This window comes from Onychomys torridus, chromosome X, assembly GCF_903995425.1.
Source record: "Onychomys torridus chromosome X, mOncTor1.1, whole genome shotgun sequence".
In the NCBI taxonomy this organism is placed as follows: domain Eukaryota; kingdom Metazoa; phylum Chordata; class Mammalia; order Rodentia; family Cricetidae; genus Onychomys; species Onychomys torridus.
This window is the reverse complement of record NC_050466.1, coordinates 106953301-106972720: the sequence shown is the minus strand read 5'-3', so window position 1 is coordinate 106972720 and position 19420 is coordinate 106953301. Positions and strand designations below refer to the sequence as shown.

The following is a 19420-nucleotide window of genomic DNA, read 5'->3' as shown; positions in this document are numbered from 1 at the left end:
GGTAAATGGAAGTTATTTTTTTACTTTGAATTAGTTCCAAAAGTAAATGTGGAGCCAGTGTCATTGATTGAGAATGAAAACAATGCTGTCAAATTTTTCTTTATACACATACATAAAATATGTATGAAAAAGTAAATTTAGATTACATAATACTCTTTTGAAAGAATATAAAGCATCAAATCTCAGAAAAAGTTAGCAATGGCTAATCTTAAGCGATACATTAAAACTATTGTGGAGAGAAGACTTTTCTTCAAATGATTCAGAAAATTTGAAATAATATTATTTTATTAGTTACTATAAACTAATCACTATTTTAAGGTAAATATATTTTATTTTTCTTGAGTATGTGGTAGAATAATTGGAGTAAAAGATAAATTTGAAAATTAAGGTAATAGGCTAAATTACTTATTAATACTGTCACAGGTATTGTTATTATCATCAAAACAGTATTTATGTCTTAGCTCAAAATTATTCTTCACAAATATGTCAACAAAATATCACTACTATAATTGTAAAGCTAGTAATTTCTGAAGATACTTAGTGAAAATCTTAATAGGTAAAAGTAGATTTGGAAATTTGATGTATTTTTTGATTTTGAAGGTTACAAACATAACAGTATGAATAGTCCAAGAGAAAGTACTCATTCATTAAAATAAATATTTCCTACTTATCATTAATACAAGATAGTAGTTTCTATACTGCAAATCATTTAAGCTCCATGGAGATAATGACTATTTTCAAACTTATTTTTCTCTCTCAAGACTTTTGCATTAGATGCTCATTAACTGGTTTGAATTTATATCATTGGAATTGTGCTAAGGTATTTATGGTTATTTATTGATACAATAAGACAGAATATGTGGTCATACTCTTTTTAAATACATTCATTTGAAGTGATCAAATAAACTGTATATATACACATACTTATACATGTATAAGAAACAAAAGAATATCAATTATTCTTGTTAGTACTCTTCATGTAATCCAGGTTTCAATGACATTTTAAAGACAAGGTTAGATTTGATAATGAAAATCACTCTTTACCTTACTATATTTAATGAAACCAAACTTATACTTCTTGTTTCTAATGTCTTTCTATCATATAAATGCATACTCCATGATATTCTTCTTAGTTAACCTATAAATATAGAGATCTGTACATGTATCAATTACAACATCATACCATTAAACTGTCTTCCAATATATTAAAAATAAGAAACAGTTTTTTAAGATTAATCACATGTAATTATCTGCAATGTTGTACAATAAATGCAAAATATTTAAATATCTATGTTTGTGTAATTTAGTTGCTATAGTGTAAGGGTACATGTGTTCATTTTGCAAAAATATGTGAATGCATGTATTCTATTCTGATATACATAGCTCTCTATTCAGGATGAGTTAACATTTCTAGATAAAGTGTTTTGTAACATTTCTATGGAGTAAGATTGGCAAAGATGTGCATTCCACAAGCAAAAGAACAGTGAATATTCAACATTTCAATACTATTTAAGAAAAGTAGCTTGTATGTTATTAGAATAAATTGACGTCCATGTTTGTCCTCTATGGGTGTGCCTTGTACCTGTGAACTAAAAGGCACTTCCTAGAAAACTGTATTAAAACATATTTATACTTAATGCAGATAAGTTGATCTATTATGCTATTTCTTTATTCATATTTTTATTTAGTTTCAGGAAACTCAAGATGAATGAATGAAAAGGAAGGCTATTAATTTATTTAGTATTTAGAATTTTTGTCTGTGGGTATGCTAGTACACATGCATATATGTGTAGGTGTGCTTGTGAATGAAGGAATGCACATGCAATGATCCATGTGTCAAAGTGCAAGGAAAACCTCAGGTCTCATTCCTCAGATTCCACTTTAATTTGGACATTGTCACTTGGTTGGCATTGTACATGCCAAGCTGGTTGGCCCTAAAGTTTCCATGGATTCACCTGCTTCCCCTGAGCATCTTATCATAGAAGTAATCCAACTTTACATGAAGTCTGGGAATTCCAACTTATATACTTAAACTTGCATGCAAGCACTTTATTCAATGAGCCACAGGCTCTGGATCTAGGATTTTATTTTATTTTCTTATTTTTAGATTTAGGTATATTGTATTTTGTCCGTATGTATGTCTGGGCACCATGTTCGTGGTGCCCACAAATGTCAGAAGAAGGTGTCATAATCCTCTGGAACTGGAGTTATGGATTGTTGTGATACACCATATGGGTGCTGGGATCCAAACTTGGGTCTTCTGTAATAGCACCCAGTGCTCTTAAATGCTGAGCAATCTCTCAAGACCCTAGTGTTTTATTTTTAAGTGAGAGCTTTTTACATTCAGTTTATATTTTCAGCTAAAGAAAATATTTGTCAAAACCATGTCTAAACCCACATATTATAATAAAAACACAAATTTATATCAACCATTTTATAGAATAAGCATAAATGAAATCATAACTTTTATCAGAATTATCTTATTGCATAAAACATACACATGTGATATAAAATTCAGAATTTTTTATATAAAAATTGTACTCAATATATTAACTCACAGAGATCCACCTTGGTCTGCCTCTGAATTCTGGGATTAAAGGCATGCACCACCACCACCCAGCTTACATTGATTTTTTGAGCTAAGACTAAAATAGCATACTTCATTTCATATTTCTACAGAAGAATACTGTTATAGCTGCTAGAATGGTAAACAAAAGGAATAATTTGTACCAAACATATTACCTACATTGGTACATTTCCTGTACCAATTGTTATCATTGACCAAATCTGAGTGTTAACCAGACTTTGTGATAAAAAAAACTTTGTTATAATTAAAGAATTATGTACCAAGTAAGGTTTTTCTTCTTTAAATATAGTTATATCTTTTTTATTTCTGTTGTTTTAGCATTTAATAGCTAGTCCACTGCCTCAGTCCTTGTGTCAGTGCATTTGTGTCTTAGCTAATAAGTGATTCCTTTTGGCATTCATTAAAAATTAAGCATTGTACATTAAGATGTACACAGTTTGGATCTGTTTAATTTTGGTAATGGTAATTTTTTTTTTACTTCTAAGGTTTTAATAATAAAATTAATATTAAAATATTTTAATACTCAATTTCAGCACTAAATTAATTATCATTTATATACTAGATGAACAAGAATAAGAGATTAAAAAGTCTTTACCTAATAGTAATATTTAGTAGTTTCTTATATTTACTTACTAATACTAAATTAAAAATCATTATGTGAGAAATCCAAAAAGATTTACGAATGCATTTGATCTTCAAAGTCTTGATTTATAAATTACTGAATTGATTGTCTAACATATATGGTTTCATGTGGGACTATTAATAACAAGTGTATTTAATGTAAGTCATTATTGGACTATGAATACCAACCAGGACTTTGATAATTGCAATGAAGTCAAAAGTTACTTGATCTTATCAGTGTTGCATTCTCCCTTCAATAAAAACTGACAGCACTAATAAAGATCCATTTATGAACACAATGAATTTTATGCTGTTGGTTTTCCCCACTGGAGGTGCACTTTGATAATAACTCTAGCTTTTAGGGACCTAATAGTCATTAGCATTTAATAGCCCTCTTTTACTTCTGTTCAACAGAGATCAGAAATGTTAATCCACACATCATAGAACTAAAGAATATGAATTCAAGCAATATTAAATCTGAAAGAATAAATGTCGAAGTACACTATTTTATAGTTAATAAATGAGGATATATTTGTACTGAAACTCTTCTGAGACTCTTGAGGAGCAAATAACATCTATAAGTTTTCTAAAAACATTTACACATGCCATTTGTTGTATATTTTGCCTATTATATCGTTAGTGAATCTTTTATCCCATTTGGTATTACATGACACATTGAGATACATTTAAATAAAATTACTTCTTTGAAAAGAAAAAATAAATGTTGAATGTTTACCTCTACAACATATTTTGATGATTCATCAATAATTTTAAATCAACATCACTAAATCTTATTGCAGAAAATAAATTTTTAACTTCAGAGAGCATATGTTACAGTAAATGTTAACTCTATAGTTATTTGTAGTCATGCAAGTTAAGGTTCTTATCAATGGGAAAGATATATATACATAAAAATAAGAGCCTAAATGCTTTACATAAAACAGACTCTACTCTTTTGGGTTGATAGAAAAAATTACAATGCTTTAGAGATTGATATAAACAATCTGTGCTTTGATTGGGATGATCAGGGGTAAATTTGGACTTTATGCTCTTTTATGCAAAAAAACAACTGTAGTTTAAACACTGTCATTTTCTGTCAAGAGAACCAATCAGCTCACTGCCTTAGGCTTGTATAAGAAGTTTGTTTACTCCTGGCACATTACCAAAAAAAAAAAAAAAATGGAAATCAGAGGCAAAATAAATGTAGACATATGTAACTTCATCACACACACTATTTCCTGAGTTTCAAACAGGAAATAGTGTGTCTCTCTGTTTTTTGTCCATATCCTGTGTGAGATAGGGCGCCATAGGGGTGTTACTGTTTGTGAAAATGTTGACTTCTCTGTCAATAAAACCTAGAAAATGCAAAGGAGTTTTAGGAATAAAAGGTATTATAATTTTAAAAAAGTGAAACCTAAACAGATAGAGATACTTTAATTTCTTAGATCCAGCTTAATTCTTTTATTGGTGGATTGAGTATACATATGTTTTGCATAGATGCACACATATAGATGATAGGTAGATAGATAGATATAGCAATTTTCAAGCAGCTTAAGGAAAAATATATTTGAAAATTAAATTCATGGGAATTCAAATGACGTTATATTGTTTAAAGCAGAGAAATAAGTTTCACGTTTAGATTTTTTCTAAAGAATCCTGTATTTATTTATTTTCTTTAAAATTATTATGTTCAGTTTAAAAGATAGAAAATTAACCTTACCAATATCACCTAAATAACTAATTTAGTTCTAAAACTGGTTATTCTATAAATGAAAAAAATTTTTTTAATCAAGCAGAAAAACATCATGCTTTCATCAAACACTCTACTTGCAACTTGTAGGAGAATTACCATTCTAAGACACATTTTTTTACATAAAATAAAGATGGAATAATAATACTTTCCTGGTTTGTGCCAGAGAATACATAAAATCATGGAATAATATAAACCCAAACTTTAATAAAACATTTACATAAGTATTACTACCATTCTGTGCTGATTTTTATATTCTATAAATATTTTTACATTTAATAAATATTCATCATTACTTTTAATTTCAGTTAGTTAATTTCCCTACAATTTTTCTTTATTTTCTCTCTGATATTTGACTTTTACATATATATCTTATATTACCTTAGTTATGACCAACTGCAATTTTGCTACTCTGGTATTCAATAAAATAGATAAGATTAACACTAATAATATTAAATATCAACCTATGTTGTAAGACAGCAAGTCTTCTAGAATTTATTATTGTTGGCCTACTTACTTTCAAACAGTAAAATTTACTAAAATTTATTGATGAATCAGAACTCATTATTTTTAACAAGAACTCTAAACAGCATTTGTTCATGGTCCTATGCAAATGCCCAATTACTTTAGGTACAATATATAATTATTTTGTTGTGTCATGTGTTCTGAAGCAGAAAGAAATTATATGACACATTTCTGCAAGTTACTGCAATTGTATAGTGAGACTATATCTACCATTTCATGGTAAATTTTAAAGAAAGTAAAAAAAAAAGTTTAATCTTAGCACTTGAAAAGATGTCAAAATTATAGAGGTTAATTGGAGGACATTGTGCTTGTTAAAAATAATGAGAATGGAATAAAAATAATGCCCTTGGCACAAAAATGACTATGGCATGGGTGGCATTAACTGAATGCACTTTGGCTTGAAAAAAAATATCCTGTCAGGAAAGTGGTGTGTATTCTGTGGGAGAAGTAGCTACAACAACAACAACAGACTATTTGCTATCTGACTTTGAATCTGTCTAGTCATGGTTCTGTCATAAACTTCACCTAAACACACAATTTTAAGTGAGGAGGGGAAGGTCTCTCTCTCAGGGGAAGTACGACTGGGAGCGGTAAGATAGGGTGGTCTTAGCTCTTGGCTACTGTTCTGATCTTCTGACTCTTTATTTGGCTCTGTGTTTCTTATTTAATAAGACTGTTTAGAATTACCTCTACATTTGGCGCCCAACATGGCAGAATTACATCTACAAATATATACACAGAGCAGGTTAAAAAAAATGGTGTGACTGAAAAATGCATATTAGTGAATTTTGTCTAGGTGGCTTTGCATAAATATTGAAAAGTTAAGATGAAAATTTACTCATTAGTTCAAAAAGGTCTTATACTCTATAAGGAAGTTAATATCTTTAACACATGGTTTTTTTTAAACGCACCTTAATTAGTTGGTAGTTTTGGACTCCATTTACTCCGATGTCAGGATCAATGGCTGCCGGAAGAGAATATCGAGAGTTTATAGCCGAGTTCTCTGGAATTGATATGTTGATGACAGTTGTCGGGAATAACGGTGAATTATCATTTATATCTTCTATCAGAAAGCGTATCTTAACCAATCTAAAAATTTCATCCGGCAAAACGGCAACTTCCACTTCGTAAAAGCAACGGGCATCCAACAAGATTCCAGCACATAATTTCTCACGATCGATGCGAGCGCCAGTAGTGAAGATCTCACCAGTACCCTCTTCAATCCGAATCAGAGGTACATCCCCGGTTTTGTAAACCAATTTGAACTGCATAGGAGTGGTTAAGGACTTGTCGGGAATAAGCGACAAGTTGAGGTCTTTCAACAAGTCGCCTATCAGGACGTTCTCTGGCATTTCTTCTCGGACCGTGTAATTCTTCTCCTGGGCGCCAGACTGAAAGACGACGCATGCTAACAGGACCGCAAATATATACGTCCCGGACAACAAGTCCATACCAGTCTCGATAGCACAGGTACTGTTTGTCCGCCCACAGTATACTGACAAAGAAAACACAGGGAAGGAGAGAGGGAGGGAAGAGAGACAAAAGAAGGAGAGAGAGAAAAAAGACATGATCACAAATCCAACCACAAATGTTCATGTTAACTAAATGTTTTAAGTTCAGATCATTAAATGAAATATTAACACTAGTGATACTTAAATGGCAAATTTGTATCACCTAATATGCATTTCTAGAGTAAAAAGATAAATGAAGAATTACCTATGACAATTTAGAGATGGGCTATTAAGATCTGTGTCCACTGTGGAAGATGTGTATATATTTTAATATATTAAGATATTTAAAGAAAATACAAATAATTTAATATTTAATTCAACAGTTAAGGAAAAATAAAAGGGCATTTGTTAGAATCACATAAAAGCATTGTTATTTTTTACTCATGATTTCAAACACAATTATTTTACTGTCAATAAGCATTTAATATAGTATTCCATATTTTCAGTTCCATTCATAAAAATGTACAACTGTCCAAATGAAATTTGGCAAAATATATTGACACATGAAGGACTTGTTTGATTCTTAATTCAAAGCAAAAATCGTCTAAGATAGAAAATGAGTTAAGTAAAAAATATCTAAATGTAAGGGAGAAAGTATTACATGTAAAGAGGTTTTGATTATTTTTGGGGGTGAAGAAAGCAATAAATATAAATTACAGTTATAAAAATTTCAGATTGCTATAAATATATCTGTTCGTTTAGGAATTTATGAAAAATAGTTTTTTGTTTTCTGTTTTTATTTCATGGAAGAGTGAAACTCCTACATTTGAGGATGCTGAGAGAATATAGGAATAAGACAAAAAGTTTATGAATACATATTATGATTAGAAATATAGGCCTGTTAAATAACATGCAAATACTTAATAAGAGATATGGGTTTAATATGTTGTGAATTTGAGAGTTTATATTTCTTCATTGGAAAATGAATATTTATGCTATAAAATGGCATAAGAATAGACAAACTAAAGAATAGCTGGACAAGTTTTGAAAATTAAACAAGTACTTTTTATATAAAGATAGCAGAAAGTAGTGTTATTGATTATGTAAACCACAAAAAATATCAGACGATACTTATGCTAATCACAGTTTGATCAAATCTTCTTTTGATAATATATAGCTCATCCCTCCATACCATAAAGCAAATATTATGTATGGATGAAGGGGGTAGACTGAAACAGGAGAATCAAACAGGGATGGGGAGGTAAAACAGGAACAGGAAGGGAATACAGGGAGGAAAAACTAAAATTAGGGCCATTTGAAAGGTCATTTGCAAACCTAAAATAGTAGAAGCTTCCTGTTGGGGTTTTAGCTCAGTGGTAGAGAGCTTGCTAGCAAGCATAAGGCCCTGGGTTCGATCCTCAGCTCAAAAAAAAAAAAAAAAAAAAAAAATAGAGTGCAGCAGAGCTCAAAGTAGATGAGGGCCAAGGTGGCTTCTGGATTGGGGATTTAGCTCAGTGGTAGAGCGCTCAAGCACAAGGCCCTGGGTTCGATCCTCAGCTCAAAAAAAAAAAAAATAGCAGAAGCTTCCTAAAATATATACTTGGAATGGGTAACATAAAATTGAGTTGTTGGCCTAAATATTACCATGGGAACCTCCAAACAATGAAGACTATTGCAAAGGCTGTAAGTTGTACTCTACCAAGACCTACACAAATCATTAAATACAGAGAATTTGATCTGGTGCCCACCTAGAAACCTCACCACTGCGGACTAGTATTCATGGTATAGGAAGGTATCTGTACACGCTAAAAAAGAAGGGTGAACACCAACCCAGCTACAAAGCCTTTGAGCAACAAAAGTAACCAGCTGGTACAACAGTGGCACAAAGTTTGTGTCAGTAACCAATATTCGATTTAAATTAAAGCCCACTCCATGAGATGGAACGCATACCCAGTGCAAATTGGTTGACAAAGAACCTGAGAGTAGACTCCAGATTTTCCTAAGGGAAAACCAAGTACTATTGTTCAGCTAAATGAACAAATGAATAACAGCTCAGCAGTCATTAGAGAAGCTTCCTGTTGCAGCAGATGGGAACAAATATAGAGACCCACAGCCAGAGAGAGAGACAGAGAGAGACAGAGGCACAGAGAGAGACAGAGACACAGAGACAGAGAGAGACAGAAACAAAGACAGAGACTTTGTAACATTCAGTCCTGAGAGACAGAAACAAAGAGACTTTGGAACATTCAGTACTAAATGGGATATCTCTATCAAAACCGTCCCCTCAGAGCTCACAGAACACCTCAGAAATGGAGGCAGAAAGAATATAAGAGCCAGAGAGAATGGAGGACACCAAGAAAACAAAGCGCTTCTAAATCAACATCATCAAAGAACATAGGAGCTCACAGAGACTGAGGTAGCATGTACATGGCCTACTCAGGTCTGCCCCAGGTCCTCTGAATATACTAATGGATTCCAGTTTAGTGTTTTTATGGGTTCTCTGAGTATGCAAACTAGTGAGTCTCTGTTTCTTGTGCCCTCTCTTGGTCTCTTTTCCTTCTGTTGGTTTGTTTTGTCCAATTCAGGTATGCTGGGTTTTTTTTTTTTAATCTTGTTTTACTATTTAAAAAAAAAAATGAGAGACTGGAGAGATGGTTTAGAGGTTAGGATCACTTAACCTCTTGTTGTTCTTACAGAGTAGCTGGGTTTATTTTTTATCTTAGCATTCACACAGCAGCTCACAACTATGTGTAACTCCAGTCCCAAGGGATCTAAAACAGTCTTCTGGGTTTTGCAGACACTACCTTCATCACTACAGACAGAAAATCCATACACATAAAATGAAGAGAAATAAATCTTCCAAAAAAGTGAATCCCATATAATTTCTTCTTGCTTTCATTTTTTCCTTGTGGAAAATCTTGAAACCTAATTTAATTCTCTGATTTTTAGTATTTATTTGTATTACTTTTAAGTGTGTGTGTGTGTGTGTGTGTGTGTATGTGTGTGTGTGTGTGTGTGTGTGTGTGTTTATTTGCATGTGAGTGTAGATGTATTCAAAAGTCAGAGACATTAGATCCCCCTAGTCCTGGAATAACAGGTGATTGTGAACTGCTGAATGCGGGTGATGGGAATCAAAGTTGGGTCTTCTAGAAGAGCAGCAAGGCAAACAATCATGGGCTTTTATGCATCTCCTCAGTCTCCATTTCTCTAATTCTTTGATAAAATTTGACAATTAATTTAGATTTCTATATTTTTTTTTTGTTTTTCACCCAGTCCTTGTTTTCTATTGTCAATTTGACCTCCTTGATATAATCTTAATGGTTATATATTAAGTGACATTTTATGTAATAAAATAGGAAATATTTACACCAGTGCACTAAACACCATCAAATATTACACTTTTATAAATAAATATGAGTAAATGCTGTTGTTAGAGCATGCATCAGTTTTAAAAGATCAGTGGACAGATACACTTAAAATTCCATTACAGGAAATACTGGTGCAGGCAGGAATCTAATACTGTTCTCAATATTTATTAGGAATTAGCAACATTAACAATGTTTCAGCAATGATTTGAAACACAGGAAGACATGATATAAATAGCTTTTTGTGTGAATAGAACAGCCAGAAAATGTGCTATTACCCTTTCCTGCTACATGGTTAGACATCTGCATTTAAAATATATAACCATATGCAAATGGTGAATGACATGAACTGAGAAAAATGAATCTTTTCCATTTTCAATCAGTAATAGAATATGCAAATATATTGTAACAATTGCAATAGTTAACTTCAACTATGTGTGTTTTAAAGAAATAATTTTTAAGTTATAATCATAGAACCTCTGAAATATACATTATATATCTAACATTTTTGTTTGTTTAGATGTTGGTATCATTTATAAATCACTGATATATAACACTGAGCACCATGAATACAGAAGGTATGCTCTATCTTAGTAAACAACAGTAAAAGTCTATGGTCTGCATTCTTCTATTTTTAGCATCATTTGGTCAATGATGAGCACTGAATTACACAATATAGATTTGATCTCTGAACTACTGGTTTTTTATATTTTTATGAATGTGTGATTAAAAACACTATGTTGATACCATGAACTTACAGGTCCACATGTATGTATTCTCTAAACACTGAATCTAGGACACTTAAAAGTGTATGTCTGAGTGATGATTTTATAAATATTATGCAAACATAAGCACTATAAAAATGGGGCAGTGGAAGATGGAATTAAGAATACCACTCTATTCTTATCCTACCCCTAGATATTACACATTATTACAATTGGCAGAAGAATGATACAGACTGTTTTTTAAAGCACTGCATACTTGTTGCACTATCTCTACACAAGAAAAAAAAATAATTAAGACAATGGCATAATTCCATGAACTCCTAATTTCCCAATCCAGTCTAAATCTTTTTTCAAGTAACCTACAATATCATTGTCAAACTAAACGTTTTAAAATGGGTTTAGGTATTTGAAATTCTTTCATGGGTTTTAAAACCTAGAAAGAAGTGTAGGAAAAAAAGACAATACTAATTTCTAAACCTTAAGTGGATGTACATAATGAAAATGTCATTATGAAAGCCATTATTGTGTAATTAAGTATAATTAATATACTCTAATAAAATGTAAGCCAATGCAGCCAATATAAGCTTCTATATCTTAATGAAACCTACATCTTATGACTCTAATTTATTCAAGTTGAAATAAGCCTTCTGTACTTCTAGTAAAGAAAAAAATAGAAAACCTAAAGAAGATATCTACTCTCTAGTTAGTAATTAATAATACGAACTTGTGAGATGTTTTTCTCTAAATCAGTAACTATTAAACTTTCTATGCTAAACATAGTTATGTGTACTGAGAAGACTTGTGTGAACAAAACAGACAATATTCCTACTTTCCTACAGTTCATATTTAATAATATTAACCTACTAGTATCTTTATTTAAGTCTTCAATTTTGGTATACTGGACTCAAAACTTACTCTACAAGAGTGTGGATACTCATGTTTAAAAACCTCAGTCTCAAATTTTTCATGCTACCACTTACATTTAATAATTGAAAATTTTACTGTTAATTTAAACATTTTCCTTGAAAAGGTTGATTTAATAATTCATGAAATGACCACTACTGGAACATTGTGGCTAAACATACATATGAAGAGTCAGACATGGCCCACATTTAGGAAAGTATGATACATTTAACTCAGATACTCAGTTTGATACATTTAAAGCAGATACTCAGGAAATATTTGCTTACACATATGCCTGTAGTTTTCTCTCTTCAAGAAAATATATTCTTATATTTTACTTTTTATTTTGTTTTTGTTTTTTGAGACAGGGTTTCTCTGTGTTGCTTTGCACCTTTCCTGGATCTCTCTCTGTAGACCAGGCTGGCCTCCAACTCACAAAGGTCTGCCTAGCTCTGCCTCCCAAGTGCTGGGATTACAGGCATGTGCCATCACCGCCCAGCCGTAGATTTTACTTTTATTCCCGTCCAAACTGTTCATGCCACAGACTAAAGTTAATCTTGGAAATTAATATGGTAAGCAGAACAAAATAAGGAAGAGAATTTCAAACTTCTCCCTGGCACAGCAGTACCTGTGCTGTTTATATATAGTCACTTACACATGCTACATTGTAGTTGTATTGGCAATGTTGTGCATAGACAAGAATCCCGAGAAGCAAACAAAAGCATAATTAAATAAGCACTTTCAAAAATGTAAAATGTAATGCAACATGCAACACTGAATATTCATTTTAAGGTCTCAGGAATTCAAATCCAAAAAGAAAGTAAACAGGGGGACAAGGCCACTCATTTTCCCAATTCTAGAAAGTATAAATCACAAAGTGGCATACAAACATGTTTTACTTTATTTGGAAACAGGGTCTGAATTCCAGGGTTTTAAAGTTCTGTGAGCCGGCCTCTAATTTCTGTTTATTTAATAAAACCTTGTGTCTTAGCCCTCTATGTGGCTAGGTCTACAAGCACCTACCTGCAAACAAAACTCTTCAAATGTTTATTAGAATAAAACATTTTCCCAAATTGTAATGTTAATCTCATTTTCAGTATATTTTAATTAGTTGTATGTGAATGACTAGTTTACTTGCTATAGTAACAGGCTGTTAAAATTGTATAAATAAAAGCTCCTAAAAGAAAAAACATACATACTCATGTTGTTAATTCTCCTAATTCTACTTGGCTCCCATCAATCACATTATTTTTACATTATCTTAAGGCAAAACATACCCTTCAAAATCCACAAGGTACGATGTAATCGCTTATTTGTTCATGTTCTTATGAACAAGAAAACTTCCTTGGAACACTCAGTAAACAATAAAGTGTTTCTCAGTATTGAGAAGAAAAGTAAGCACATTGAGATAAAGTAAAATGGCAACAAGAAAGAAACATGATTGTATCAAAGGGAATGACAATTGCAAAGTAGGGTCAGGTATTCAGCTGCTCTATTTGACTCAAGTGTTTCATGTATAACTCTAAAATTTGATACATTCACTTGAAAGATGTATTGAAGAACAATTATATAAAATGATATTTTCATTAAATTTTATTTTATAAAATGATCTTTTATTGTATTCCACTTTAGACGTGTAATTGTCACACTTGGGTTTAATTTTCTCTGAGAAATGGATTCCAATAATGTTTGCTTTCTTCACTAAAATGGTTATCAAATATTGTTTCATTTGAACACTTGAGTGTCAATATGATGTTATCTAGTATGGTTTGAAAAATCTGTAAAAATCAATGGATATCAGTGCTTACAGGACAATTTATAATGATTTCTTTTCCATATTAATTTCATATCAGAATTGGAGAGTTGTTAAGATATCATTTTGCAGATGAATTGAAGATGTATTTTAAGATAGCAAATATTCATTACATTCTTCTTCACTCTTGAGGTGAATTTTTGTTATGATCATTCTAGTATCAAATAAGTACAAGATATTTTGTAATAAATCAATTTTGAGTTAAAAATAAAAATGATAGCATAAGTTTATTCCACTTTAATTATTCTAATTAAATATTTAAGTTAATTGAAGCATGACTGATTTCAAACAGTTACTAATTTAAACTTTATAACAAGTATATACTATATCTAAATCTTATAAGAATAGAATTTCTATATTATAAACAGTTATAAATCTATTTCACATTTGATAATCTTTTCCAAATGATTGCCTTATTTTTTCCTCCTTTTTTATTTATTATATTTGTTTTTTAATTCTACACATCAGCCATGGGTTCCCCTGTCCTCCCCGCTCCCTGACCTGCCCCCAACTCCCCCCCAGGCCCTCCCCTCCATTCCCATCTCCTCTAGTGCCAAGACTCCCCTGGGGATTCAATTCAACCTGGTGGATTCAGTACAGGCCGGTCCAGTCCCCTCCTTCCAGGCTGAGCAAAGTGTCCCTGTGTAAGCCCAAGGTTCCAAACAGCCAGCTCATGCACTAAGGAAAGGTCCAGGTCCCGCTGCATGTGTGCCTCCCAAACAGTTCAAGCTATTCAATTGTTTCACTAATAAAAGGGTACAGGTTAATAATTCTTCCATGTATAAAAGTAAGATGCCTTCATGCAAAACAAAAGATCAATAGAAACAAAATTGAAACCTGGCCTATGTTTCTTAAGTATATAATGATCATAGAATATCAAACAATAAGTCACGCGGTAGGAAGCAGTACTATTTAACAACAAAAAGTTTCAGACACTACAATTTTAGATACTTGTTATGTATGGATTTTTTTGAAATAGATTTGGTACTTCACTAGGTGTTTGTTGAGTAGCCTATAATGAGTCTAGATACTTATCATTAAAATAATATAGTTCTGAACAGAAACATGGTTTATATTTTATTTAGTACATCAGTGTTCAAATTACCTATATAGAGAAAACAATTACGTTTCTTTATTAATTGCACAGTTTTCTAAACACAATGGATTTATTACAATATCTGCTCAAAGTATTTTATCAGATTATTCCTGTATCAACTCGCACACTACAGCAGGACTTAATATTTTTTCTCTATGTCAGCTACTAATTTTTCAAAATCACGATTTTAAAATATCAGTAGTTCAAATTCAAATGAAGTGTATTACCAAAATTTTGGAAATGGCAATTTAAGGCAAAATTGCATCTGACAGCATGTGAAACAAATTCAGTTAAAATACTGATAGTGAGATAGGGAATATCTATCATGGGATTGTTTCCAGCAATAGATGGAAGAATTTCATCTTTAATTTCCACATTCATTTATTTCCCTGGGGACACAATGAAGCTCTCCTTAGCAAAATGACTTTGGAGTGATGTTATCCATTTTCAGAAAGTGAACATAATATACCACTAGTCAAAAAAGACCTGGCCACTTTTTAAATGAGTCTTACTGCCTGTTTTATAAACTGCATAAACATTTTTTTATAAACTATTACAGATTCAGTAACAGCTACTCTCCTATTAGTTCTGAATCACTTAAACATTAAAAATGATATTTCTGTAGGTTTTTTGTTTTTGTTTTGTTTGTGTCTTCTGAAAAATAAAGCTGATTAATGATGATATTTTTATTTTAATTAGTAAATAATTGTAAAAAACAGAATATTAAACGGTCAATGCAAGCATTAATAACAAATTTTTATTATATCTTCAATAATGACACATTTGAATTATGAATAAAACTAATCAGAATTCTACATTTAAAATGAGTATAGCAACTATGAGTTAAACACTACTTATCTCTTCTTTATTTGTAAAATAAGTGCACATGCTGGGTTCATCTAGAGCTATAAAATACAATTATAATGATCTTTTTGGTTCATTTGTTCTTCACTCATACATCCTGAATGCATCCTCCTCTCCCTCCACTCTTTTCATCTTCTACCCACCTCCCCTCTCCCCAGAAATCCACTACTCCTCTCCCCTGTTTACCTTCAGAAAAGAGCGTGCCTCCCAGGGGTATCAACATAACACAATATAACAAGACCCAATAAGACTAAACACAAACCTTCATATCAAGGCTGGATAAGGCAACTCAGGAGGAGGAAAAGGGGCCCAAAATCTGGCACAAGTGTCAGAAACACCCCTCTATTCCCACTGTTAGGAGTCCTACAAATGCCCCCAAGTGAAACACCCACAGCATTTGTGCAGAGGACCTAGTACATACAAATATTCTCACACAAAGACAATTTAGAAATTTTTAGTATATCTACTCTTAAGCTTTTTTCCCCTTTTTCAAGGTTAATACTTAAAACAAATACCTTGTTGATTTATCAATATTCCTCAAATTCATAATTAATTATTTCACTTAGCTGAATCTGGCTAAGGCTTATAATATTGTACAATATGGATTATATAATATTTCTACCATCACAGAAAGTTCTACTAAAAAGTTCTTAGATCAAGATGTCACCATTTTTTGTGCATGGACCCAGGACATTAAAATGATAAGGAGGACACTTTATTCTTAGGTGAGCAACAAAATGTAGTCTAAACTGAAATGCTACAGTAAAACTGTTGATTTACGTAGGAATGAGCACCATTTTCCTTATATTAAATCTTGAAAGTATTAGGGAGAACTATTTTTTGTGACATTGACAACTTGTTAATTCAGTAGAGTAAAATCCCCCATTACATTTAATGTCCTTTAAAATTCATACATATAGAATTATTAAATTGAAATGTAATAATAAATGTAATAAAACTGAATTTCCACATGAGAAAAATTCTGGAAACTTTAATGCCTTTCACATTTTTGTAAAAGTTGTAAAAATGGTATACATCTGTGAAAATGCCATGATGAAACCCACTGTCTTTTATAATTAATATATGCTAATAAAAATATGAACTTTCAATTACCATTCATCATCACAAATAAGCATGTTTAGGGAGTTTCTTTCTCTGTTGGTACATTTATGTTATTACCTATAACCCTAATTTCTTACAATATTACTTTTGATTGGCTCTTTTGACTTTTTTCTCACTTGTATCAGGCCTGGAAACTTCCACAGCTTAAAGAAGTTTCTAATACATGATATTTTCTGCTGTAAAGTAGTACTTGTTGTTATATGAGACCTTGGAAAAGTTATTTTTTTAAGAAATTTTGATACAAGGCTTATGTAACCCTTGGTAATCTACAGCATACTGTGTAGCCAAATTTGACATTGAACTTGCAGCAATTCTCCTGTCTCAACCTTGCACGTACTGGTAATGTAAGTGTTTAACTACAATTGGCTGGAAAACTGACAGAACTTTCATTGTATTTATGAATTTCCCTTTTCTACAACACTCTTCTTAATTTTCAGTTTAAAAATCAAACTATGTGTGGTTCTAGCTAGGAGAGAAGGTGAGGAGGAATGGGGAGTAGTAAGTAGAGGGCAAACCATAATCAGAATATATCATATTACAATAAAATAAAGAAAATAAAAGTATATTGCATGCCTTACTCTGGAGAGAAAAATTCATTTGAATAGATATGAGTAAATAATGGCTAAAAATAAAATGAATTTCATAAAATATTATTGATCCAAATAAAATCTATGAGATTGTGATATGAGATGTTCAAATCTAAAGAAAGAAGTAAAAGAAAGAAAGAATTACTAAGTAATGCACTAATACAACTAATCATTTTAGTGTATTTATTATAATCTATGAAAGTATGAATTACTAACCATTTTCTTCTGATTAACCACCATCATAATCATTATATTTGTAGCACCAAGGACATGATTGATGCATTGTTGCATCATAGACATCATTAATTCTTTTAAGGTGAATGGCAATAAATGCAGAGACATATGGCTGTTCAATGTGCTTAGAGAAAGTGACATTGAATACTCAGTAACAAACAAGTGATTTATACCACCCTTTCTAACGTTCAGGGAAACTTGCCACCAAAGAAGGAACAGAAAGAATGTAGGCCCCAGCAGTTCTTGAAAGGGACTACATGAGACTGTGCCAGTCAATAGATAATCATGGACCAAACCGAGGGTACTCATGGAGCCATACTGCTCCCTGCTGAAATAATAGCTACTGATGAACCCTGTGGGAGAGAGAGTCATTGTCTTCAGTTTTATACACAAACTGAGCCCACCAATCTTCACAGGACAGTTCCAAACCATAGTCACACAGAAGGCGCTGGTTAAAATCAGTAGTTCACAAAGAATAAAAACAAAGGATGGGAAAGGTACTTGTAGTGAGATGGGAAGATGACAAGTGTGAAGAATATAAAAGAGACAGGGAGTGAGAGTCATCAGAATGCATTAGACACATGTATGAAATGGTCAAGGAACTCATTCAGTGGATAAAAAACAAGCAAGCATAAACAAATCACTGTTCTTCCCAACTTTCATGTAGGAAATTGGAGGATCACACCATAGTTATCCTAATACATAGTTCTATAAATTTATCACTATCTTGCCTTGTGCAGATTCAGACATGCCTGCAAACTATAAATAAGCACCTATGAAATAGAACTATGCAAACTCAACTACTAATTTGTGTCATAAGCAATTTTAATTTCACTCTCTCTTGTACCCCAGAGACCACATGGTCTATTTCTTTTCTGAATATGCAGAAAGTAGCTGCTTCTTTTTATCAGTTTCTTCATATTTCTACCTTTACACAGATAGAACCTCCCAAATCTTCAAGTGATGTATATACAATATTAATGAATACCAATAATTTACCCTTTTTGTCTTATTGTGTATGGACTTATTTCATCAGGTTATAGTATTTCATAGAGGAAATGGCTAAGTGAGTTTAAAGAACTTACACAAAATTAATTGAATCATTAGTGATAGATATCACAGTTTGAATTGGAAATGAAATCATTCTTATACAAATCACTAATTATTTATTTTTCATATTCGAAAATTACAAACAAATGTAGAAGAAATTGGGGGAATATGTGTTATTAAAATAGTTTTAATTGAAATTTTATCTGAAATTTTGTAAATTTATATTTACATTAATTATATGAACAATTATTTTTAACTTTTCAATATCTACTATATATAATACTATAATGTTTTTCTCAGATTAATTTATAGTTAACAATTTATTTGCCATATATCAATATGTTAATACATCAATCGTTCAAAATACATTTTCTTATAGGGCACAATTTTAGTCATATGTCTTCCAAACTATAATTTGAATCCAAATGCAAAAGGAAAAAGAAATAGAGAAAATGAAGATTTTTTGTGTTATATGTCACATTAATGATAAAGTGTAAAATCAATTGTGTTTACACAGGTACTATTAAGTATATAAAACAATTGGTAGCTAATTCCACCTTAAAAATAAAAAGGAAGTAAATTCAGAAATGTATTTATGAATATTCTTTGACTTGTTAATTTATTTTTAACAATAAATGAAAATTCTTTTTGTATACAATGAGGGAAAGGACTCAATAATAATATAATTTTTGTAACTATCTTAGGAACATTATTGTGTACTATAGAC

The 19420-nt window shown here is 31.5% G+C and overlaps 1 protein-coding gene across 1 annotated transcript in view; it reads right to left on the bottom strand.

Annotated features, from left to right (window-relative positions):
* The window catches only part of Pcdh11x (protocadherin 11 X-linked), a 584720-nt gene that overhangs the window by 530344 nt on the left and 34956 nt on the right, over nt 1-19420 (bottom strand). Inside the window, exon 2 of the mRNA XM_036174137.1 lies at nt 6395-6978. Within this exon, the coding sequence (XP_036030030.1) occupies nt 6395-6934 (540 nt within the window). The 5' untranslated portion in view covers nt 6935-6978. The remainder of the gene's footprint in view (nt 1-6394; nt 6979-19420) is intronic.